Here is a 24,760-nt window from a genome sequence, read left to right as displayed (position 1 = left end):
GGGCATATTAATTTTCAGTATGTTAAAAGGCAACCTGAATTATCAGAAGGGTGCAAATTGAACAAATGTACTAAGTATTTGGATTGTACTGCATGCAAAAGTGCGAAGGTTCATAGATGCAGCTATCCCAGTTCAGATAGGAAATCTGACAAAGTATTCCAACTTGTGCATATGGACCTGTGTGGCCCAATGCCTGTTGCTAGCATGGGAGGTTCAAAGTATGCACTGTGTCTCTCGGATGACAAAACAAAGGTTACATGGTTTTTTCCTCTCAAAACAAAAGCAGATACTGCAGAAACAGTTAAAAATTGGGTTCATGCGGTAGAACTTGAATTCGGTACTAGAGTACTTGCTTTTCAGACAGACAGAGGGTCAGAATTTACCGGGTCTGTGTTGCAGAATTTCTTTAAGAAAAAGGGAATTAAGCATCGTCTGTCTACACCTTATTCCCCCCAAGAAGGAGGCGTGGCCGAACGTAAAAATAGGGTTCTGCAAGAGTTGGCAAACTCTATGTTGTTTGATGCTAAACTTCCTCAAAGTTACTGGGCGGAAGCCTGGCAGGCGGCTACTCATATTCTGAACCGAGTATATAATTCGGTAATTGATACTACGCCTTATTTTGCTTTATATGGGAAGAAGCCCAAAGTTAATTACTTTCGGGTGTTTGGATCTCAAGCCTATGTACTTATCCCAAAAGCGTTAAGGAAAAAGGGAAGTCCAAGGGCTAGGAAACTCATCTTTTGCGGGTACGAACCACATGCCAAATCTTGGAGGTTTGTGGACCCAGGTGGGGATACTACAAGAGTGGTCCTCAGTAGGAGCGCTGATTTTTGTGAGCAGTCCGGATGGACTCACTTACACGCTAACCCTGACATTTTGAGAGATGATTTAGGCATTCATGCTGAGAAAGAAAGTCCAGAGAGTGATGAGCCAGAAGGGGATGGTGCACACGGTTCAGATGCAGATTCTGATCAGGCACGAGGTTCTTCTCCTAAGGTAGAAAAGCCAGAATCTAGGAGTGCTCCAACTTCGCCAGTCAGTAGGCCTAGCAGACAGCAAAAGCAAAGCAGGTCACCTGCAACACCAAGCCCAAGGGAGGTATCTAAACGGAGGTCTTTATCCCTAGAGGCACGTCCAGACATAAAGTCTGAGACAGATTCTGACAGCCAACGGTCAGAGGGGGCACAAGAGGAGCAATTGCGCAGGTCAAAACGCGCCACGAAGGGCAAGCCGCCAGAGCGGTTTAAGGTGACAAGTGTATACGTAAATATGGCACAGTGTGAGCCAGAAAGCTATATGGAAGTACAACAGCTTCCAAGCTCAGAAGCCGTAAAGTGGCAGGAAGCAATGGAAAAGGAGATGGCTTCAATGAAGTCTCTCGGTGTGTTTACAAGTACAGAGCTTCCGAAAGGGCAACAAGCTGTAGGTTGTCGATGGGTATATCGTTTAAAGCCCACAACTACTGAAGAGTTGCAATATAAAGCCCGACTAGTTGCAAAAGGGTTTTCGCAGCGCAAAGGTGTTCACTATTCTCAAATCTATGCCCCTACTTCAAGATCGGAGTCATTAAGAATGCTTCTAGCCTCTTCAGCTAAGAAGGGAAATAAGCTGTTTCATTTTGATGTCAATGTGGCTTATTTAAATGCAGACTTACAGGAGGAAGTCTATATGACACCACCACCAGGTTTTGAAGGAGACAAGCCAAACCAGGTCTGGCGCCTACACAAATCCATTTATGGGTTGAAACAGTCCGCCCGTAATTGGAATTCCTGCTTAAACGATGCTCTAGAGAGCATGGGGTTCAGAAAGAGCGCAGCAGATGCGTGTCTTTATCTAAAAGGCTCGGGATGTGAACAAGAAGCAGTTTTAATATTTGTTGACGATTTATTATACAGTGGAAAGGATGATAAACTTGCACAACAATTTGCCACAAAGCTTGGAGAAAGGTTTCAGTTAAAATCACTAGGCAATGTATCTGTTTATCTAGGAGTTAAAATTCAGCAAGATGAAAATGGTAACTATTGGCTTAGCCAAGAAGCTAAAATCCAGCAGTTGCTGGAAAGGTTTAAAATGAACAACTGTGCTGGTGTTAAAACCCCAATGGAGTTAAGTTACACAAAGGATGCTCAAACTGAGCAAAAGGCAGAGTTCTGTAATCCCGGGGTTTACCAGTCAGCGATAGGCAGTCTACTCCACATTGCACAGTGGACTCGGCCCGATATAACATATGCTGTCAACATGCTGTGTAGACAAGCTGAAAAACCATCAATGCATGCTTGGCAAGGAGTAAAAAGAGTTCTAAGGTATCTCCAAACTACCAAAAGCTTTCGCTTAAAACTATCAGCAGAGGGCAGCACACAACTTGAATGTTGGGCCGACAGCAGTTGGGCAGATGCTGGACCAGATAGAAAATCAGTGTCAGGAATGGCGATAAAATTTGGAAATGCACTAATTGGTTGGAGATCAAGAAAACAATCACTTATAGCTTTAAGTTCAACTGAATCTGAGTTCAATGCGTTATCAGATATATGTAGAGAACTGGAATTTTATAAGCAACTGGTACAAGAATTGTTTGGAGAATGTTCCCTACCTATCAGAGTGTGGGAAGACAATCAACCTTGTATTAAACTAGCTAAATCAGGTCAATTCAAGGCGCACACAAAACACTTGGATATCCGTTATCAAAATGTATGCCAAAGTGTAAAACAAGGTTTAATTGAACTAAAGTATTGTCCAAGCCAAGAAAATCTCGCAGACGGTTTTACAAAAGCTTTGAGTCCGCAATCTCATAAATGTTTCTGTTCAGGTTTAAATTTGTATTAAGGTTGGTACAGCTCAGTGTTACGAGCGAGAGGGGGTGTTGCTATCAAAGGGTTAAAAGAGTAGCAGAAACGCTCTAATCACTGAGCAGCTGGAGGTCGTTAGGCTTCCAGGAACATGAGTCTGTATAAATAGTCCCCCTGTTTGTTTGTTCTTCCCCTTCTCCCTTTTGGGTGTGTGTTTTGCTGAGATGTGTGGTTCGTCGCCAGGATTGTTTTTTGGTGTTTTGTAAATAAACCTTATTTTTTGATTTACAAACCGCATGCTCCAGGACTCCTTTTTGGGAAGATGCTGCCTCTCCTGCCCTTCTTAGCTGCTGCGCGAAATCCTCTGCCGTGGTGAGACTTTTAAAGAAGGAAGTGCACTGGGCATTTACATTAAACTAATTAAAGTTTAATGGGACAAGATGGCACAGAGGGGTCAAGCTTTTTTGGGGGAGATTACCCAGGGGTATCGAGCTTTTTAAAGGGGGGATTGCTAAAAATCTCTCACCTACACACATTACAAAATCCGCCTCCCATCTGTCCCATCGCCAATTGCCTGCCCAACTGCCGGAGTGCCAGCCAATCAACACCGTCCATTGACGCAGCCACCAATAACACGCACAATAGCCGCTGAGAGCCATGGCAGCAACCAATCAAATGTCCACACTATGCACTACCCATGTATAAGACGACAACAACTTTTTAGCATGATTTTTTAAAGAAAAAAAAGATAGTCTTATACACAGAAAAGTACGGTAAATACCACACTATTATGTATTTTATCATTGTGTCTGCCCAAATCATCTCTAAAGGCTTGAGACCAGTTTACTTAAGGGGTCGCCTTACCCGCACATGCAAATTCTGTCTGTGAAATGTCATGCAGTGTCTGCTCTCTGTAAGAAATCATGCCTTTGTACGTCACCTGTACTGATGTGGAAACTGATGCAAAATGAACGGAGAACTGAACTTAAAACTGGGAGGTGGGGGGAGAGAGAAACTGAAATTGATAGATCCATCCATCTCTATCTTTTCCTCCCCTCTCTGGTTTGTTCTTTTAAGGCCTCTGTTATATTCCAAAGAGCTGTCAGCTGTTCATTGCAATATAAATTTAAATGAACTGGAGCTCCAAGGAAAAATTGGGTTCCTTGCACTGACAAAAGGAACAGATGATTTTATTTTATTTTTTGCCTGTTTCAGAAACTTGCACCATGGTTAAGCGCCCATGCACTTGATATGGATGGCAAAAGTTATTGTAAATTAATGCATGAAATGAAAAGCTGCAGCAAAAGCAAACTGTACATGTGTCAACTCATTACAGATTTTTTCTGTGAAGAGTAAAATGACAGGAAAGAGGGAGCATAGTCAGTTCACAGAAGACTAATGAATTGCTATATGTGATAAGGATTCATTAGGGGATAATTGCATCCTATATGTAGGATAAAACCAGGAGAGAAGATAACTCTAATATATAGCCACATATAAATGCTGCATAAAGCTTAACATTCACATGAGGCCAAATCATATAATACAGCTGTAATTTCCCAAATTGTTGAATAGCCTGCTTTTTCTTATTTTTAAACCATTGTATAGACCAGTGTTTCCCAACCGGTGTTCCGCGGCACACTAGTGTGCCACGAGACGTTGCCTGGTGTGCCGTGGGAGGGAGGCGGGCGAGTCCGGCGGCGAGAGGTGGGGCGGCGGCGGCGAGCACACGCGGGGCGGCGAGCGAGCTCCCTCCCGAATCCCATCGCCGCTCGGCGCTGGTGTTGGCAAGTCTTGCGCACCGGGGGATCTCCCCCCGGGAGCGCAAGGCTTGCAGGCGGCAGCTGGCAGCGCGGAGCACGGGGCGCCCTTCGGAGGGCTCCGCATGCTTCGGGCAACAGGCTGCCGCCCCAAGCCTCGCGCGCCCAGCGGGAGCTCCTGCCGGGCGCGCAAGGCTTGCAGACACTCGCCCGAAGCACGGGGAGCCCTCCGGAGGGCTCCCTGTGCTTCGGGCAACAGGCTGCTGCCCCAAGCCTTGCGCGCCTGGCGGGAGCTCCTGCCGGGCGCGCAAGGCTTGCAGACACTCGCCCGAAGCACGGGGAGCCCTCCGGAGGGCTCCCTGTGCTTCGGGCAACAGGCTGCCGCCCCAAGCCTTGCGGCCTGGCGGGAGCTCCTGCCGGGCGCGCAAGGCTTGCAGACACTCGCCCGAAGCACGGGGAGCCCTCCGGAGGGCTCCGCGTGCTTCGGGCAACAGGCTGCCGCCCCAAGCCTTGCGCGCCTGGCGGGAGCTCCTGCCAGGCGTGCAAGGCTTGCAGACACTCGCCCGAAGCACGGGGAGCCCTCCGGAGGGCTCCCTGTGCTTCAGGCAACAGGCTGCCGCCCCAAGCCTTGCGCGCCTGGCGGGAGCTCCTGCCGGGCGCGCAAGGCTTGCAGACACTCGCCCGAAGCACGGGGAGCCCTCCGGAGGGCTCCCTGTGCTTCGGGCAACAGGCTGCCGCCCCAAGCCTTGCGCACCTGGCGGGAGCTCCTGCCGGGCGCGCAAGGCTTGCAGACACTCGCCCGAAGCACGGGGAGCCCTCCGGAGGGCTCCCTGTGCTTCGGGCAACAGGCTGCCGCCCCAAGCCTTGCGCGCCTGGCAGGAGCTCCTGCCAGGCGTGCAAGGCTTGCAGACACTCGCCCGAAGCATGGGGAGCCCTCCGGAGGGCTCCCTGTGCTTCGGGCAACAGGCTGCCGCCCCAAGCCTTGCGCGCCTGGCGGGAGCTCCTGCCGGGCACGCAAGGCTTGCAGACACTCGCCCGAAGCACGGGGCACCCTCCGGAGGGCTCTGCGTGTTTCGGGCAACAGGCTGCCGCCCCAAGCCTTGCGCGCCTGGCGGGAGCTCCTGCCAGGCGTGCAAGGCTTGCAGACACTCGCCCGAAGCACGGGGAGCCCTCCGGAGGGCTCCCTGTGCTTCGGGCAACAGGCTGCCGCCCCAAGCCTTGCGCGCCTGGCAGGAGCTCCTGCCGGGTGCGCAGGGTTGCAGACACTCGCCCGAAGCACGGGGCACCCTCCGGAGGGCTCCGCGTGTTTCGGGCAACAGGCTGCCGCCCCAAGCCTTGCGCGCCTGGCAGGAGCTCCTGCCGGGCGCAAGGCTTGCAAACACTCGCCCGAAGCACAGGGAGCCCTCCGGAGGGCTCCCTGTGCTTTGGGCAACAGGCTGCCGCCCCAAGCCTCGCGCGCTGGGCGGGAGCTCCTGCCGGGCGTGCAAGGCTTGCGGACAGCTTCCTGAAGCCTGGAGAGCGAGAGGGGTCGGTGCGCACCGATGCCTCTTGCTCTCCAGGCTTCAGAGAAAGCCTGCATTCGCCCCATAGGACGCACACACATTTCCCCTTTATTTTTGGAGGGGAAAAAGTGTGTCCTATGGGGCGAAAAATACGGTACTTTCTTTGTGTTTATTTGATGCCTATTAAAGAGAGTTACTTTATATATAGTCAATATAGGCACAGAGTTAATTTTTTAAACATTTTCTAATGGTGGTGTGCCTCGAGATTTTTTTCATGAAACAAGTGTGCCTTTGCCCAAAAAAGGTTGGGAAACACTGGTATAGACCTAATTCACTATTTGCCTCTATTTGCAGTGGGGGGAGGGGACCAGTGGTTTTAACAGGAACAAAGTGATCTTTGGTGTTATAATTGAGCCATTAATGCAAAATGTATTTCATTAGCACTGTTGTCATCTCAATGAATAACCTAACATTGGCTGCATTAGAATTAGTGACTTGCATGTGGTAGTGTAAGTTGAAAAACCATACTGCAAATGGAGAAAATGAATCTAAACATTATGTTCTTATCAAATGCTTTCATTTTTCAATTTTAAAATGTTATTGGATTTTTTTGACATTAGGATGTGAGGCTATTCCAATTATAATAGTGATACATTAATAGCGTGCTGGGAGCAAAAACACCATTAATAATGATTCAGCACTTGTTTTCTTATTGCCCAGCTTTCTTTTAGATTGTGGAAAGAATGACGTTTTAGTACTTATTTTGAAATGCTATCATTTCCATTGCATGTTGCCCCAGTTATTTTTCAATTCTGCAAATAAATGTAATGGGGCGGGGGGGGGGGGAGGTTAGACCCTCTGCAGTATTTTTCAGGAAACTGTACCTGAACACTTATGGAAAGAACAATATAATTTTATTGGATATTTAGAGTTAGAGATAAGACGCTATATGTGCATGCATACAACTGTAAACAAAATGCAAATGCATAGCCATGGGAAGCTCTGTCTGCTTTCAAGCAATGCTTCCCACTGATATAAAAAGAATTCCTCAGTGACCCTATGTCGAATTTATGTCACAGATGACATGTTTGCCGCTGAAAATTTTCCTTCAGCGCTATTAGAAAAAGCCTGTGCTGAGATTTCTGGGTGAACATGAGGTGACAGCACTGCTGTAGCAGAGGTGTGTTTTGACACTGCCTACTTCCAGAGCAGCTATGCTCCTTGGCCCTGCAGTTGCTTCCAGCTGTTGACTCCCCTTTTGTGTTAAATTATTAGAGAAGCTTCCGACAAACAGCATATTGTTTCACAACGCCGGTCCTTTCATATTTGGAGAATCCAACTTAAGTTCTTTCCCCTTTTCACATCTATTTCCCCTTATCTTACCTGAAAAACAAGTGTAGGTGCTTCATGAATATCTGCAAGGAAATCCAACAGCCATTTCCCCTCTGTCCTGCTAGCATGGATTTAAGTGGGGAGAGGACAGTAGACCTAAATCTAATATTTTCTTAAAACAATCTGAAATCAGTGTGGATATAATGCATTTAGCATAATTTATGCTAAATATTTATACTGAATACAGTATTTTGAATCTTACCACTATTTCCATTTATGCAGGGATCTACTTTTATATTCACATTTCATTTCTGAGGAATGTCTTCCTCAGTCTGTTCATATTTTTTGCACTTAATCCGCCGACGTTATTTTGCTTTGTTTGTGACTCATGCATGCTTTGACTGCATTCTGTGATAGCTATCTTGGACATGGTCTTTTTAATTTCCAAACTGCCTGTGCAAGCTGTGGAAATCAAGTTGCTGGAAATGTTAAGAGAAAACCAACAAAGCTGACATTAGCATTTGCAAAGACAAATCATGATGCAGAGATCTAGATTAAACAAGAAGCAATTTGTTTTAATTCAGAATGCTGCTTTTGCATTTCAGAGTTCTTCATTATCACAATATATCACAACTTTATGCCGACAAGTGAGAATATACTTTTAGGGCGATTTCCTGTTGAGTTGCAGTTGCTGGAACCATTAAATGGATGCCGCAGTAGGGATCGGAGCTTTATGGAAGCACATTCCCAAATACAAAATAGGTGTGAGCTCTATTCTTTATGGACAGTTTGCATGCATTTTAATTTTGGATTTTCCCAGCAAATTGCATGAAAGTATGGTCTTGCTTGGGGAGCACAGAACTAATGTAAGGCAGAGAAAGGATAAGTCTTGGCAGCTAAAGAGATTTTATATTGGAATGGAGGCTAGAAGAGTACAGAACAGTGACTGATGTTGAGGAAGAATTCAAGGGCCACACACTGTGCCATCAACAGGGGCAAATCTTGGAGTTGGCTGCCACCAAGGGTGCAGGCAGGGAGAGCAAAAATTGTGCCTCTCTCAGCACCTCAGGGGAATCCAGACACTGGCATGTGGAACCCCTTCCCAGTTGGCCAGCAGCAATGGTAGTTTGTGCAGTGGGGCTCCCTGTAAGGACGCCACTGCTTGGCCTTCCATCCTAACATGGCTTCTCACCCTCCACTCCCCCTGCTTGCCATGAGGCAGCCTTTCAGCAGATGTGGTGACTGAGATATGTCAAGCTAGGCTCTTAATTTACCACAGCCGAGTCACTTTTCCCTGGGTTCTTTCCTGCCTTGACCAATTTCCAGCTTGTGCATTGCTGCATGTTTACTAGAGAGCAAGGGTCATTGACTAAAACGGGGGTTACTTTTGAATAAAGTGTGCACTGAGGTACAACCTCCAAAGCCAGTGCCATTCTGCTGGTGCCTTGTCAGAAGTAATGAAAAGGCAAGCGAGGTATTATCAGAAGTTCTTGCCTCTGGCTTGCTGGATTTAGGCTGCAGTCCCATGTACCCACTTTCCTGAGAGTAAGCACCACCGAATTGGGTGCGATTTACTTCTGAGTTGATGTTTATAGGATTGTGCTGTTAAACACCTAGTTTAAGAGTCATTTGGTAAATGAATTATGTCATGGTCCCCCCCCCAATGGAGATGGCAGGGTGCTGATACATCTCCTTGCCAAGGGCACAAGGGAGTCTATGTACACCTCTGGCTATCAAAACCAGAAATAATAAATACGGTAATTTAGCAGAGCTGATAAAGCTGGAATTGTGAGCGGTGATACTAAAATCTAGGTCAGGTGGCTGTCAGCCAGCTTTGACCAAACTGGGGGCTTCATATTGCCTGCCAATCAAAGAGACCGATGCTGCTTCCCCTATTCCATCTTTATGAGGGCTTTATGACCCTTCACCAGTGGTGTTTCCAGGTAGTTCACTTAGCTAGGTCTCAGTCTCAAACCATGAGTTCATGCTAAAAGTTATGTAGTGTCTGGCACATAGGTGTTTTTTAATTTCTGATACATTAAAACATCAATTGTTTTACAGGTCAGAGGAAATGTAAATTAAACAAAAATGATAAAACAAAACCGAACAAATAAAATCAAACTAATGCCAAAGTACTCATTCATCACGGAATAACTGCTCCTTTAATTAAATGGTAGCAGAAACATCACAGTGGTATGATCATTATATAATTAAAGTATAATACTCTGGCTACTTAAGATATATGAGATCCTCTTGCCAAGCAAACACTCCATATTTGTTATAACAATTAGGAACTCTGAACAAAACCGTCAAGAGCGGATTTACTTAATTAATCATACAGCAAGCATTAAAATAGCAGTATTATCCTAATATTAACATTTTTATATTGCTTAATTCACTATGGTACACTTTCCCCACTTCATTTTCTGAGTGTGTAGTGACATTGTCCATGCACCAGCTTTCAAGACAGGCTTGCCATGGTTCCTTGTTGATGTGCTATAAAACACAGTTACATTGTTGCTCCATTTGTTAAGGTCATTTCCGCTTAACCTTTTGCTTAGATCAGGATGCATACTGACATTGTGGAGCTTATGTAAATATTTCATACAGATGCTGTAAAATGTTTCATGCACAGCTGATGGGCTACAGAACTTGAGTTGTTGCTTCCCACATGCCAAATGCCACAGTAGTGGCCAGGCGTGGCTGGTCATAAAATGGCCACACTTTCTCAGTGGCCCCTTTTGCAAAATAAAAACACACATTTTAAAAGCTGGATTTTACAGATGGCTGGCAGCACATGCAGGCATGCAAATCCTGTTATTTAAAATCCTTGCTGCACTGCCAGCCCTCTGGAAAATGAAACTGCTCTCTTTTAAATAGAGTGGATGATACCAAAGAGAAAGATAAAAAAGTGGGTTCTACTGAGCCCTCTCCATGTGCAGATACTTTGTCCACACTATAATCTTTTTACCGCTTAGCCTCTATTTCCTTATTATTCATGATTTCTTAATAGGCACTCAGTCTCAGGCAAAACGAGCTCAAACTTGATGAGAGGCTGAACAATATGAAAATGCTCAGTTTTGACTTGTGTACAACAAAGATGAGGAACCAGACACTGTGCCTTATTTCGAGAAGATATTTGTTTCCGTTTTAAAAATGCAGGAAGCAAGAGAGCTTCAAAATGACATTATAAGAAACTGTTTAAAGATCAGAGATTAGAACTTTAGTATTCTCAATGGAGCATGGGATAGTGGCAGCCAATTAATAATACACAGTCAATCAACTCATGCAAGCAGAAGATAAGGACACTTCAAAAATAATCAACTAACACTATCCATGAGAGAATAACAAAGAGATTCGGTAAATATGCCAAAGAAAAAGCAGTGCTAGAAAGTGTTAGCCAATAAATGAATAAATGCACTTTTTAAAAAGTAGAGATCCAGTGTAGCAAAGTGGCTAGAGTATTGGTGGTATTATAACTGGAGGGAATTAGGTTCAAATCCCCACTCAGCCATGAAGCTAACTGGGTGACCTTGGGCCAGCAACAATCTCTCAATCTGGCCTACGTCACAGAGCTGAATAAAATGGAGGTGGGAAGAGAGGCATGGATGGCACTCTGAGCTCTTTGAAGGAAGGGCAGGATTAAAATATTATAATAATGCAATAAAATATTAGAACACAATATGGACACTTTTTAATGGCAAAAAGAAACTGCCAAGGTGATATTCAGCTATACAGAATTTATACTGGTCACTGCTGGCAACTTGTTTCCCAATATGTATTCCATCCCTGACTTATACAGAAACATTGCATACATGCTCTCAAGTCCTCATGGGATCTTTCATATCCCAGTTACATGTGTAAACATAAGTTGTCTGAAATTTTTCCCATCAGCCTATGATTCAAGAGGTTTCAGGTAGGTAGTAAGGAGACTGGAATCCTGTGGCATCACCCCCTATATCAAAATCCACAGTGTGGAGCAGCAGGCCCTAGCAATGCCTTCTGGGACTTTACCCATGCAGGAAGGACCAGAATCACAGCAAAACAGTACTTAGTAATCCCAGAAGGGTACCATGGTTGAACTACTGTTGAACTACTAAACCACTGAAAGATCCAGGATAATCCCAGCAGTTACACTTTCCCTGTTTATCTCTCCCGCAAAAAAAACTGGAGTGCTCTAGGCCCAATGACCTTGGTCCCCAAAGACACATGGGACTGTTGTTTACCAGAGAGGTTGAACGACGATTTCATTAGAAACTTCAGTGTGCTCTTGCATTTTTAAGTGTACATTTTACAAGTCCAGTTACAGTATCACATTAATTCCTGCTTCCTTCACCAAATCTTTTTCCTGACAGCATTGATTTATCATTAACTTTAAAGGTGTTTCTTTGCCTAAAAACAAAGGAGGCGTTCCAAACAAGAAGGAAATAGCTATTTTCATTCAAAGTGGTAGGAAGCCACTTAGAATCTATCATCAATTCAAAGACACTTTTGCCATCAGAAGAGTCAGATCATGTACAACATACAAAGAGTCAGATCATGTACAACATTCATGTAATGCAAGAAACCTAACCTTTAATAGAAGAGAAAGAGGAAGAAACATTCTCAGCCATTAAGAAGCTCTGAATTCCCTTTAAGTAGTTTCCTCCCAGGCATACTATATTTTCCCTAAAAGAAAGCCTTTTCAAAACATTGCTGAAGGCAATTCATTGCTCTGATAGAAGTACATCATTTCATGCTGTGACTGCTGTAACTAACAAATAGTTGTTGAGATTTCATAGCAGATGAGACATGTACTGTTTAAAAACCAACAACTGGCTATTTGTATCATTATTTTTAATTTTCCTAAAATCTGCTTGAAGGTATCAGTGGTGTATTTCTCTTACAGTAAGTAAAGTCTTCTTCCAATTAACTTGGCTGTTAGTTTATATGGTCCAAATTATTTATTTGTTTAGTTATTTTATTTGCAAATTGATTTCCATGAGGCATCCCAAAGTCATTCACAATATAATAAAACTGTTTTACATATATAAACACACACACACAAATATTGTCACTTCTATTCCAACACCAGTATGAACTGCAATGAAGAACTCCATTTAGAAGGATCTGTAGGATCATAGAATTCTAGAGCTGGAAGAGATGCTAAAGGCCATCTAGTTCCCTGAAAAGCAGGAATCACAGCAAAAATCTCTGACAAAAGGCCATCCAATCTCTGTTTAAAGACCTCCAATGAAAGAGAGTCCACCACACTCTGAGGTTGTCCTTTCTACTGCCAAACAGATTTTACCAGCAGAAAGTCTTTCTACTGTTTAGTCAGAATCTCCTTTCTTGTAATTTGAATCCATTGATCTGTGTCCTACCCTCTGGAACAGCAGAAAAAACAAGCCTGCTCTATGTGACAGCCCTTCAGATAATCTGGCTATCACATCACCTCTCAATTTTCTCTTCACCAGGCTAAACATGCCCAATTACCTCAACAATACCTCGTAAGGCTTGGTTTCTTGTTGAAAGCGCAGATGCCAAAAAGAAGATATCTTTCTGATATAATGGAGGGTGTTCCGTTGGTTAGACCCAATTATGACATCATGAGGAATGGACTTCCTGATAGGATGGTATCTGCAGGGTCCCCCAGAACACAGTAATCACTTGGGTACATACGGGATGAGAATATATTTAAGTAGCATGGTCCTAAGCTGTTCCACATGCATATATGCTCCAAAATATTTTATAGCAGCCATTTGAACAGCCCTGCAAATGTCAGTGTGAGTACGTAGATTCCTGAAAAACTATTACACACCCAGTCTGACTTGGGCATAAATTTCCTACAGAATTAACATGGAGACTAGAAGGCTTCGCACAGGTATTCCAAGTTCTGCTTGCAGTACCTCCCAACTATGTGCGGCAGGGTTAGACTGGCCAAAGCTTCTCCTGGACGCTTTACCAGCAAGTGACATAATACAGCTCTCTGAGAACAAACCTCTACTGCATCTCTCAGTAATGTTTGCACTAAGTGAAAAACCAGAGCTGCTGTCATCTATTTAACTAATCAGCAAGTATTGTTAAGTCTAGATTCATAAGCTCTGAATGTACTAAATTAGGTTTTATCATCAAGCCAGCTAGTTGCTCTCCTGCCTAACATACAAAGTTGCAAAAGCCTTCCACGGGCAGTGCTGTGTTTAAATACTCTTTATTCAGACTGGTACGAAATATCTATTCCTAGGATATTTAAAGAAACCATTAATAAATAATCCACAAAATGTCTCTGCTGCCTTTCATCTTTGCAATTTTTTCATTATCACCCCTCCTGGACAATTTGCCACTGGGCCAACAGTTTATCTCATGCACAAGCAAATAAGGTATGCCTCTTTAAAATTGAGGACTATGTTTAGCAAAAAGTTCTAAGACTTTTAAGGCATATTTCTGGATAAAACACCACGAGGAATGGCAAATACCTGCTCCATCAATTATTATTCATCCCAAGGCAGTGCAATTATTTTCAAAGCTACACGTTCCTTTAAAATCCAATAAAGCAATTTTTGCTTTAATGAATTTACCCACTCAGCAGTATCTAGTGTAGCCAACCATTTTATATTATGGTTTCAGCTTGAAAAATGTTCCCAGGTATAATTGTTCCAAAGTGACTAAAAATATTTAACTGCTTAGGTGCACAGTCACAATACCTGCATAATGTTAAACAGAATCACATAATCCAAAGTGGCCATTTAGCCCTTGCATCTATCCAATCTATGTCACAGTGTGCCCCAAATCAAAGGCAGCTGCTCTCCATAATACTACCATTAGAACCAATATGAGTCATGTTTGCTCTTCTGTGCAAGTTTCAATCACCCGGAGTTATTTAATGATTTCTTTTTCAAAGAGCTTTATCCTAGAGATAAACTTATCCATTTAGTAGCATTAAATACCAAGAGTATTTACCTACTAGTACAAAGAAGCTTTTGTAAAATCTATTGTTAATTTTATGCATCTGAGCCCGCTTACATTATTGTGACAAGATTGTTTATTTATGTACAGCAAGCAGGGGATATGGGAAGTTGCATGTTTTAACAATTAGATACAGTTGTGATTAAGGCTGAAACTTCAAAAGGGAACAAACTGCAAGCTTTACTGTAGCAAACATTTGTTATTAAAAGAAACTTGGCTCAGGGGACTGAAAACAAGGGTGGTAAGACTGAAAAAACCTCTGTTATGAGAACCTATTGAAGAGGGAGGCTTGTCTTCTGCTCCACAGATCAAAAGGAGCTTAGATGTGACATAATTTAGATTTACAAAACAGAAAGTGTCAGATAAGAATGAAAGAAAGCTCTTCAAAGAAAGAGGTTAACATACAACAGCGTTCTCTTTGCAACCATAAACAGCAAGTTATGTTCTCTGCTGTGACCTGTGGTTTTTCTTCTTTGACTAGATCATCATGGTCTGACAAGTTGATCTACGATTATACCAAGCTTCTGGGACTGAAAGTTCTTTTCTTGTTTGCTCATTCCTTCCATGTTTGTTCATTCTTGCCCTAGTCCCCATTCTGCTGTTGTTTTTGAGTTTTAAATATCATCTTCATATTAATCAGCACCACCACTCATCACATTCTCTCATCTATGTCTGAACTTAAAATTAGTTGTCAGATTGACTAGTGGTAATCTGTCTTCCTTCTTGCATTCAAAGTCCTCCATGGCTTTTCTCCTGCCTCTGCTCTTATATCACAGTACACACCTGCCCATGACCATCTTCAGCCACCAAGAAGTATTTTGTTTCCACTATTTTGCTCTTTTTAGACCTCATGCCTAAAATTGCCTTCCAGAACTTCTGTGCGATGCTACTTGTCTTACTTCTTACTTCAATTCCTCAAAATCCACCTTTATATTAAGCCTTTGACACAACCCCTTATACCTCAGCCTCTGGAGAATCATAGAATCATAGAATTGTAGAGTACAGTGGTACCTCGGTTTAAGAACAGCCCTGTTTATGAAATATTCAGTATATGAACTCCGCAAATCTGGAAGTGGTGTCCCGGTTAGCGAATTTTACCTCAGTTTACAAATGGAAGCCGAATGGTGGAAGGGCACTGGTGGTGGGAGGCCTCATTAGGGAAAGCCCCTTGGTTTAAGAATGGCTTTGGTTTAAGAATGGACTTCCGGAACGGATTAAGTTCCGAAACCGAGGTACCACTGTATTAGAATTAGCAAGACCCTGGTTAGTGTCGCCATGCCCTCCTGCCTGGAAGTAGGCCTTTAAATTGCAGATTGGTTCACAAGAGGCCTATGCTCATTCACAATTGGATCCTGGGTGAGGCAGCAGACCTTTAATGTATTACTGAAACCTGGGTGGGCAATACTGGGCAGACTCAATCTGACTCAGCTGTGCCTACCTGAGTATTTGGGTTTAGCACCAACACAGGCTGGAGGGAGACAGCTCCACCTCTACCCTGCAGGCTAACTTTGACAGATGAGTAAAGCTCCCATCATCTCTTACCACAGTCTATTCTGCCCAAAGCATCCAGAGGGCACCAGGTTTGGGGAAAGCTGACCTAAGGAGTATGGTATATTTCCTGATTCCCAAAATCAAATATATATACAGTCACAATGAGGACATTCACACAAATTATTCACACAATTAAACCCAGAGTAACTTAGTGAATGGTCAAAATCTTGCTGCGATATTAAAGGTTTAATTAGAGACAGACTATGGATCTGTTTTCTTCCCAGAGTAATCAGTTGCAGGAAAAAATGCTTGCACTGCAGGTGCACTCAAGGCACCGAGCAGCTGAGACTCCCTGCTGTGCCACACAGATCGACAATTTCTCCTGCAATAATGGGACACACACAAAATTCTAACTCTTCTAAATCTTCCCCTCAACTAGGATAATCAAAATTAAAATCTAGCCTCCAAGCAAATAATTTATAACCATTTAAAGGCAAATGTGGGAGTGAAGCAGAAATCAAGGAAAGAAGCAGAGTGCCAGTGCCATGAACAATTTTTGTAGCAGAGAGTCTGCAAAGATTACAATTTAAGGCATACCTGTAAGCACTTTCTCCTTAACAAACCTTTATCTTTACCAACTGTCACCCTAACACATAAAAAGAAAATACCTTAATGGATATCAAATGCAATTTAGAAATCCCAGCAACATTGTGTTTTTAAATGCCGGTGTGTAAAACAATAACAATTAACTAGGACTCAGTTTTTCAATGAAATAAAACAAGTATCTTTTTGTTACTCCATGGCCACAAATGAAATGCACCTGAGTTAGACTCTGGCTGCTGCACCATAAACCACTGTATCCTCTTTCTCTGACAGTGATGACTGGGAGAGTAAAGGTAAAGATAAAAGTACCCCTGACCGTCAGGTCCAGTCACTGATGACTCTGGGGTTGCACCGCTCATCTCGCTCTATAGGTCGAGGGAGCTGACGTTTTGTCCGCAGACAGCTTCCAGGTCATGTGGCCAGCATGACTAAGCCACTTCTGGTGAACCAGAGCAGCGCACAGAAACACTGTTTACCTTCCCGCCAGAGCAGTATCTATTTATCTACTTGCACTTGACGTGCTTTCAAATTGCTAGGTGGGTAGGAGCTGGGACCAAACAAGTGGAGCTCACCCCATTGTGAGGATTTGAACAGCCAACCTTCTGATCGGCAAGCCCTAAGCTCTGTGATTTAGACCACAGTGCCACCCGCGTCTGGGAGGGTAACAGAAGACAAACAGAGCATCTCAAGAACACTGGGACTGTTCTTCGGGGGGAGGGGGCAGCACTCCTTTCATGCACCCTCCTACCCCACCCCAAAAGGATTTAATGGAGGTCTGAATAATAACCTGTCTCTGGCTGCCTTTACAAAACACATAAACATACACAAAACAAACATAAAATTGATCAGTGCATGGATTTTTTTTGCAGGAAAAGATAAATGATACTGCCATTCAATCTATCAGTTAAAAGTTCAGAAGCTTGTTACTAAAATATCAGTGAAATCTGGACATTTTATTGTTAAACTGTTATGTTGACTGTGGTTTGGCTGAGAAAACACAGCAGATTAGCCTGAACTGAGCCCAAGACAACTGCCAAATCCTCTATCCAGTAGCAGATGGCGCAAGAACTTTAGGAAGCCTTAAAAACAGGAACAGTAAACATTTTTTAATCTGGAGGCTACAGTTCCCATTTTAAAAACCGGCCAGTGGGCTGCACCACACATGCACTCACTGTGCGTCATGCACATATGGTGGAATAAAAAAATAAATCAGAAAGTGAAAATACATGCAAGAGCCACTTTAAACTCTTTCCTGCTAAAAATGCCAGTTTAAACTCTGGCAATCATATGATACACAAGAAAAAACAATGTCAGTAATAGGTGTCACACATTTTTAGCAAGGAGGTGCTCCATCTTCATTTCCTACTGTCCCATGCATTTATACTTCATGATAAAAAAACCAAGTAGTTACAGTTGATGAACCATAATTTTTCCAACTGTTTTGATTGTTTGGCATTTTTTGTTGTGTTTTAGGCACCAAGCCATAGGGATCCCCTGCCCTGTGGCTGCTGGTGCAAGGGATCTTGTTTAAGCATTGCTTTTCTCCCACATAGGCTAGGGTATTTCAGGAATAACTGTATTCTGTCCACAGCTTCTGATTCGCAATTCTATCTTGATTTCTCTTTATCATTTCTTATGTCTGCTTAACCTGTTAGGTACAGATTCACAGATTTCCATATAAAAATGTTACGCCTTGCACTGCAGAATGTCAACAGCCTTTCAAAGGTCTCTGTAATAATTTGTTGTTTGTTTGGGTGTGTGTTTTTTAGACAATAAAGGGAGGTATTACCTGTCTGCATCCACCGTCACATCATGAACCCCTCTTTGAATAACATCTCGGGAGGCTGCTATGTCTGGAATTCGGTTCAAGCTTCTTGTATACAGGTTGAGTCCTCCATCTGTCATGTAACTGAAAATAAAAATATATAATTTTAATCATGAGAAAATGCCACCAGCTGGTGCTACCTATTTATATATAGCACTGTCAATGCAGTGCTGTGGCAGAGTGAAAGAAAGAGATGAAGTTTTTGAACTGCAGAATTTAAACTCTAAAGCAGGGTTTTACCAATTTCATCAAGGTGAACCTTACTAAGAACCAAACGAAATGTGAAGTGGTAGCTCTGTATACAGGACATCTCATGATAACAGCAGTCAGCACAAAGGGGAAGAGCTATAACTGAGTAGTACAGCACATGCATTGTTTACAGAAAGCTCCAAGGTCTAAATCCTGGCAAAAGGATCAGGCAGAAAGATTCTTTTCTGTCCAATGCCCTCAAGTGCCACTGCTTGTTAGAGTAGATAACACTGGCATAGTTGGACAACCATTCTGGCCTAGCAGCTTCTCCCTTCCAGAATACTTATTTATGCTTCCCAGCAATTAAGTGGGTGCTTAACCATCTCCCACTGTATTGATTTTCTTATTAAATGCACACCTCCACAGCTGCTATTTGTTCCATGACAAAAACCATACGGGTACCTGTATCATACATGGTGAAACCTCCTACACCATCACTGTTGTCCACATTTGAAGTGCCCCCTTCCACAGCTGTCATGCCTAGTTTGCCCCTATGTCAGAAGAATAACTGCTTGAATTTTGTTGTAGCAAGGGAAGGAAGGAAGGAAGGACTGAGGAACAGTTCCTACCTTGCAGATAAGAAATAGAGTAACACAGAGAACGGTAAACTGGTGTTACAGTAAATATACCCAAAAGTATCTATAAACATTGAACTGCAGATCTCTACAAAGGAAGCAGCCATACAGAACCACTGTAACTTGGAATGGATTGAGCTGTTCACTTGTCAGGTGGTACAGTCCTCTCACATGAAAAAGCACTTGACAGGAGATGCTGCCATGTGAAATGCGCTTGTCAAAATTTGAAGCCTCAGGCTTGAAAACTCTCCTTCCATCTGAGACAGTTTTGCTGGGGATGCAGATATTCAACAGAAATGCTTCAATATGACCAATTCCTATGTGAAAGCTGAGTTGGCCAACTCTGTGAGAATCTCAGTGAAGCAAATGAATGATGAAAGGGGGATGGGGTGGAGTATACCCTGGAGTGCCTACTCATACACCTAGTCCTGGTAAAGTGAAAGTGGAGGACCATAAAAGGTACCCTAATCTTTATTTTATTATGATATATACAGACAGCTGCCAACAACCAAAAGAAGGACTGACACACTAACTACACTGGCACACACCTCCTGGCCTAATTAAGGCCTATTCTTTATAGGATACAGGCAGGAGAAGGACTTTAGTTCAGTGATAAGACCATATGTTCAACATCTCAGGTTCAATCCATGGCAAGTTCAGATAAGGTTGTCAAAGAATCAGAGCTGGAAGGGACCACAAAGGAATCATTTTGCTATCCCGCAGGAGGCCAAGGACTCTTGTCCACCATGGAAAGGCGCTCTCTGTGGGTTTAAATTATTTCCCATGTATTTGGTCCACCTGCATTTACAGTATATACTGGCACACCAGTGACAAATGGCATGGATGGATTTGCTGCTTACTAAATTTTTGTCAGTATTTAAAGGTGACATGGTGCACACATAACACTTTCATGAGGAGGTGGCTTTATCTACGGCCCCCATCCTATGCATATCTGGCCTCAATCACAAAATGAAGTCAAGAAAGCAGCACATTCACCTGGACAGGCCAGCTTCATGCACCAGATAGAGATGACCTGCTTGAGAAACTGATGTGAGGTTTGTGACCACAGAATTATAATAATGGGAAGCTTACCATGCTATTATTTTTATATAATCTTATTTTGGTATGTATTGCTATCTGAATTGCTTATTAGGGGCAATTTCTTTATTAGTCATTTTCAGAAAGTCTTGTGAATGAAATGGGGCCCAGTTTCCACACCAACCTATGGTATTTGAACTCTGAAGTCATATCTGTAGGCACTGGAACCACTTATGGATGTGATCTTGCACCCAGAAATACAAACATGAATGTTACTTTCCAATGGATACAAGATGGTGTATATTGTATGATGCCTTCTGCCAGGGAGGGGAGGGGAGGGGAGGGGACTTTATTCCTATAGAACTACAAAGGTAAGAAAATGGAGGAGAAGACTTCAAGACTCAAGACTTCAATGCATTTTGATTCTTACATGGTAGTGCATTAGTGAAGAGGCTGAACCTCACAAGAAATAGGCCCCTCTTCCATTAATTCCTAATTACTGCTGGATTCTCATCCCCAAGTGTTTAAAGTAATTAAAGTGGGAATGAAAGAGGAAAGAGAGATAAGACTTGACATGCCTGAATGAAGCATGAATTTTCAGTGCTTATTATTCATTTTTTGCTCTTTATTCTAACACAGAAATGGTACTTAAAAATATTCTGGCCAAGAGCGCTGCTGCTTGCTGCTATTTACCAAGTCATTCTCATTACGGATGTCAAAAGAGACAACTTAATTTATTCTCTAAGGTGATAAACTAATTAATACATATTTAGTCAAGCAGTACAAAAACTGTTAATCGGTATATGTTACAAGCAAAATATTCAAGGAAAAATTAGCTGAGATAGAAAGTCTCACACTGCTTTGAATGCTTTCACATGAGTCATTAAGTTGCATAGATGCACAAAGTTTCTTATACTAGATAGTGGCTGGATTTCAGGTGAGTGCAATCTGCTTTTTTCTCATTTTTGAACCAGACTTCCAGGGTCCATCAGTCAGGTCCAACCAGAAAATGTAAAAAAAAATATGGAGTATGACACTTGAAGAAACTTTCAGAGCTCAATTCTATGCATGCTTACATAGAAATCAGTGGCACCAAATTCCACGGAACTCTTAAATCAGTGATCAGTCAGACAATACAGCTCTATCCCAAGCAGATTTACTTGGAAATAAGCACCACTTCTTTGAATGGGTCACACTTCGTCTTAGGAACACAGCCTTGGTTTTAGACATGGAGACTGAAATTCTCTAATTCTGATTTCAGTCTTTCATACTTTGAAAGGCAGACAACAACTCAACAACCTGACCATGGTATTCAACGCCAGCTGCAGCTTCCTAATCAGACCCAAGGGAAGTCCCATATAGAGCACATTATAGTAGTCCAGCTGTGAGGACACCAACACATGAACTGCAGTGGTCAAGCTATTCTTGTCCAGGAAAGGGTGTAGTTGGCATACCAACCTAAGATAATGGGCAGTCGTTCGCACAGAGTTTTCCTGAGCCTCTCATAGCAAGAATGAATCTAGGGGCACCTCCAAACTTGTCCCTTCAGAGAGATTGCAACCTTGTCCAGAAGTGGAGAATTCCCTAACTCCTGAATATGGGAACCACTCACCCCATGGAGTCTCCATTTTACCATGATTCAATCTCTGTTTTTTGACCCTTATCCAGCCCACCACTACAGCTAGCCATGAGTACAAAAGCATCCCCTGACTCAGATATAATGGGAAAAAGGGATGAGTGTCATCAGTATGATGATGATACAATGCCCCAAATCTCCTAATGGACAACAGCTGATCACAGGGCAGTTTACAAAATAAATACACAAAAATACATAGCATAATTTAAAAACCATACCCCCCTCCAACGCACAGTTTAGAAACCCATAGATATTTAACACACACAAAAATTGCCAGGGCATGGACACATATTCTCCCCCAATGCTACTCTCTGAACCTATCCCCACAGGTAGAAGCAGAACCACTGCAACACAGTGCCACCAAGTCCCAACTCATGGAAATAGTCCAGGAAGAAACCATGGTCACCAGTATTAAAAACCACTGAGCAATCAAGAAGGAGCAACAAGATCCCATTCCCCTGCCCATCTCCTAAAGACCCAAACGTAATGATGCGAGAAATCTACCATTTGGCTCAATTAGTTTTCAACACACTCCTCCTCTCTTATGTATCCCTGATGTAAACTGCTCTCTCCCTGACAGCTGCTACTAGCTCCTCTGACATCTGCTCTCAGCACATGGGTGTTGGGGGCTGGACCAGCAATGCAGCCTTGCTTCTTTGCCCACCACTCTAGAGCCCTACACCGATTTATAACAAATAGCCAGTTTGGATGAGGTTGATTTGGATTATAGAGAGGAAAGACTTTAAAAACCCCACCAATCATCAAAGCAGCTGTGTGGGGCAGATAATTAGTCCTTAATAAAACAAACCAAAAACAGCGATCCTATTATGTTACATGTTGACTGACACTAAATCTGTAATTCTTATATGATATATGCATTACATTCTTGTAGAGTTCTTCCCTATGCATCAAAGCAGCCATGGAACTATGTCCAGGAGAACATCACACACCCATGCACTGAACATGAGTGATCTTAAGAGGAACTGAGGGCCTCTGTTTCTATGTCCTAGGAATCTAATGTATTATGTAGAAAGGATGCATAATATTGCCAACAGTGGTAACACTGGCAAGCAGGGGAAACCTTTTCATCATTTTCCATATAGGACATTATTATTATTATTATTATTATTATTATTATTATTATTATTATTATTAGAATTTCTTCTCAACACATACAACTCTTTGAGTAATGCAGTAAAAATACACATTTCTGTGTATCAGTACAAAGTAGAAAATAATTTGTTAATTTTTAAGGTGCAACAAGACTCTGTTTTGCCGCAACAGACTAATACAGCTATACTCTCTAGAAAAACATAGAAATATTGGTGACTATAAATCTATATCAGTGACCACCCAACAATGTGATGAATAACTCATCTATACCAGCATTTTAAAGATATCTATGTGGCCATTGTGGGAAAATCCACTTGTGTTTAAATCCCCATCAAATTGCAAGCAGTACTGAAATTCAGAAGTGCCCCAAAGCAGTCCCTACTAGATAAAGTTAATAAATGTTACCTTCCCATCTCTTGAGGTTATTCCTGTGGTCAGATATAAAATGCACAACCAATAAACTCCAGAAAAGCTTATTTCTCAACAGAATGAATCTGACAGGTAGGTATTGAAATTTCACGCCTGTAAGAAACAGGTTTTTGTTTGCCCCATTTAAAACATGTCTGCCATCTACCAACTGGAACAAAACAAACCTAGAGGGAATGGTGTGCACAGCAAACTGAAAACTTTGTAATCTCTTTCTCATTTAATTATCATTCATTACAATGTGCTAAGATCATTATAGCACACACATTCCTTCTGTTTTTTGGCCCCTACTAAAATAAGGAACACATCTACCATTAATGTTAAGAAGAGGATCTAATTCAGTCTTACACATTTTTTGACTCACAAAACCAAACACCTGTCAAGAATGGTGGACCAGAATTGTTTCTACAGGGGCAGATTGACCGGATGCCCCACCACAAGGGTGATACTAAACTTTTAGGCCCAGGTTTTTAAGCCATACATTGGGAGCCGGGGCAAGATAAGATACCCCAAGATTGGTGGCAAATGAATTTCCCTGAAGCATTTTTGTTTCCAGGGGGCTGGCCTAACTTAGCCTCAGACACATCAATAACACGAGATGACTGAGAGTTTTTCATTCTCTCTCTGCCTCTCCTTTCTCCATGCCTTTAAAAAGACAAAAGAAAGATGGTGCATACCTTAGGGAGCATCACTATAATAAATATTTTGGGGGCCAACCCACCCAGAAAATATATTTCGAATCATATGGTGCTTATAGTGGCCACATCAAACAAGAAGAACATTGTGTGTTATGTGAGGGTCTGGGGAGGCAAACACTTACCCGCTGTTGATGTCATCAGCACGGAGGCTCTTCCCAAGAATGTCCCCATCACTCATGTATCCTCCAACATCAACATCAGAGGAAATGTCCAGATCGCTACTTCCTTTTTCACTCATGTCTATCTGGGGTATGTTCCCAAGGCGAGAAACAGCTGCACGGCGAAGAGGCGTGGTATACATGAACCGAGAAGGGTCAGTATGGATAAAGCGACTAGCACCACTGCGAGGATACCCTCCACCCAGGGAAGGAGCATCGCCTGCCTGGAGACGAGGACTAGCTTGTCCAAGCCTCCAGGTCACTGGAGAGGATCGGCTTGCCAAGCCTGGGATGCTTCGCCCATTCACTTCGGTTGTCACAGTACTGTCAAATGTTGTCTCCAATGTGCTGTGAAGCAAAACAAAAACTGATGAACTGTGCTATCTATACTTCTGAGCATAGGGAGGGGAGAGACAGTAAAAGTCAGAACAAAAACAAAGTTTATATTTAATGCATTCATTTTCCTACAAGAACAAATCCTTTATTCAACACTTTCAAAGAAAGGATACTTTTTTGTTTCATCATTTTACTGCAGGTAGATTTTGAGAAGAATAAGAGTGGAAAATCAAAATGCAACATCTCAGTGGGAAATAAGGGTCTTTCATGCTCAACATATACAGAAG

General features: G+C 42.7%; 1 protein-coding gene across 11 annotated transcripts in view; it reads right to left on the bottom strand.

Annotated features, from left to right (window-relative positions):
- NAV3 (neuron navigator 3) overlaps positions 1–24,760 on the bottom strand; it is a 430,775-nt gene that overhangs the window by 79,237 nt on the left and 326,778 nt on the right. For all 11 annotated transcript variants that reach the window (XM_081929091.1, XM_081929086.1, XM_081929090.1 and 8 more), the window contains 2 exons: positions 24,102–24,485; positions 18,209–18,328 (listed from right to left, as the gene is read on the bottom strand). In XM_081929091.1, the coding sequence (XP_081785217.1) occupies positions 18,209–18,328; positions 24,102–24,485 (504 nt within the window). The remainder of the gene's footprint in view (positions 1–18,208; positions 18,329–24,101; positions 24,486–24,760) is intronic.

The sequence above is a fragment of the Podarcis melisellensis genome (assembly GCF_964234715.1).
Source record: "Podarcis melisellensis genome assembly, chromosome: 10".
Lineage (NCBI taxonomy): Eukaryota > Metazoa > Chordata > Lepidosauria > Squamata > Lacertidae > Podarcis > Podarcis melisellensis.
The sequence above is the reverse complement of the archived record's forward strand: the minus strand, read 5'-3'. Positions and strand labels throughout refer to the sequence as shown.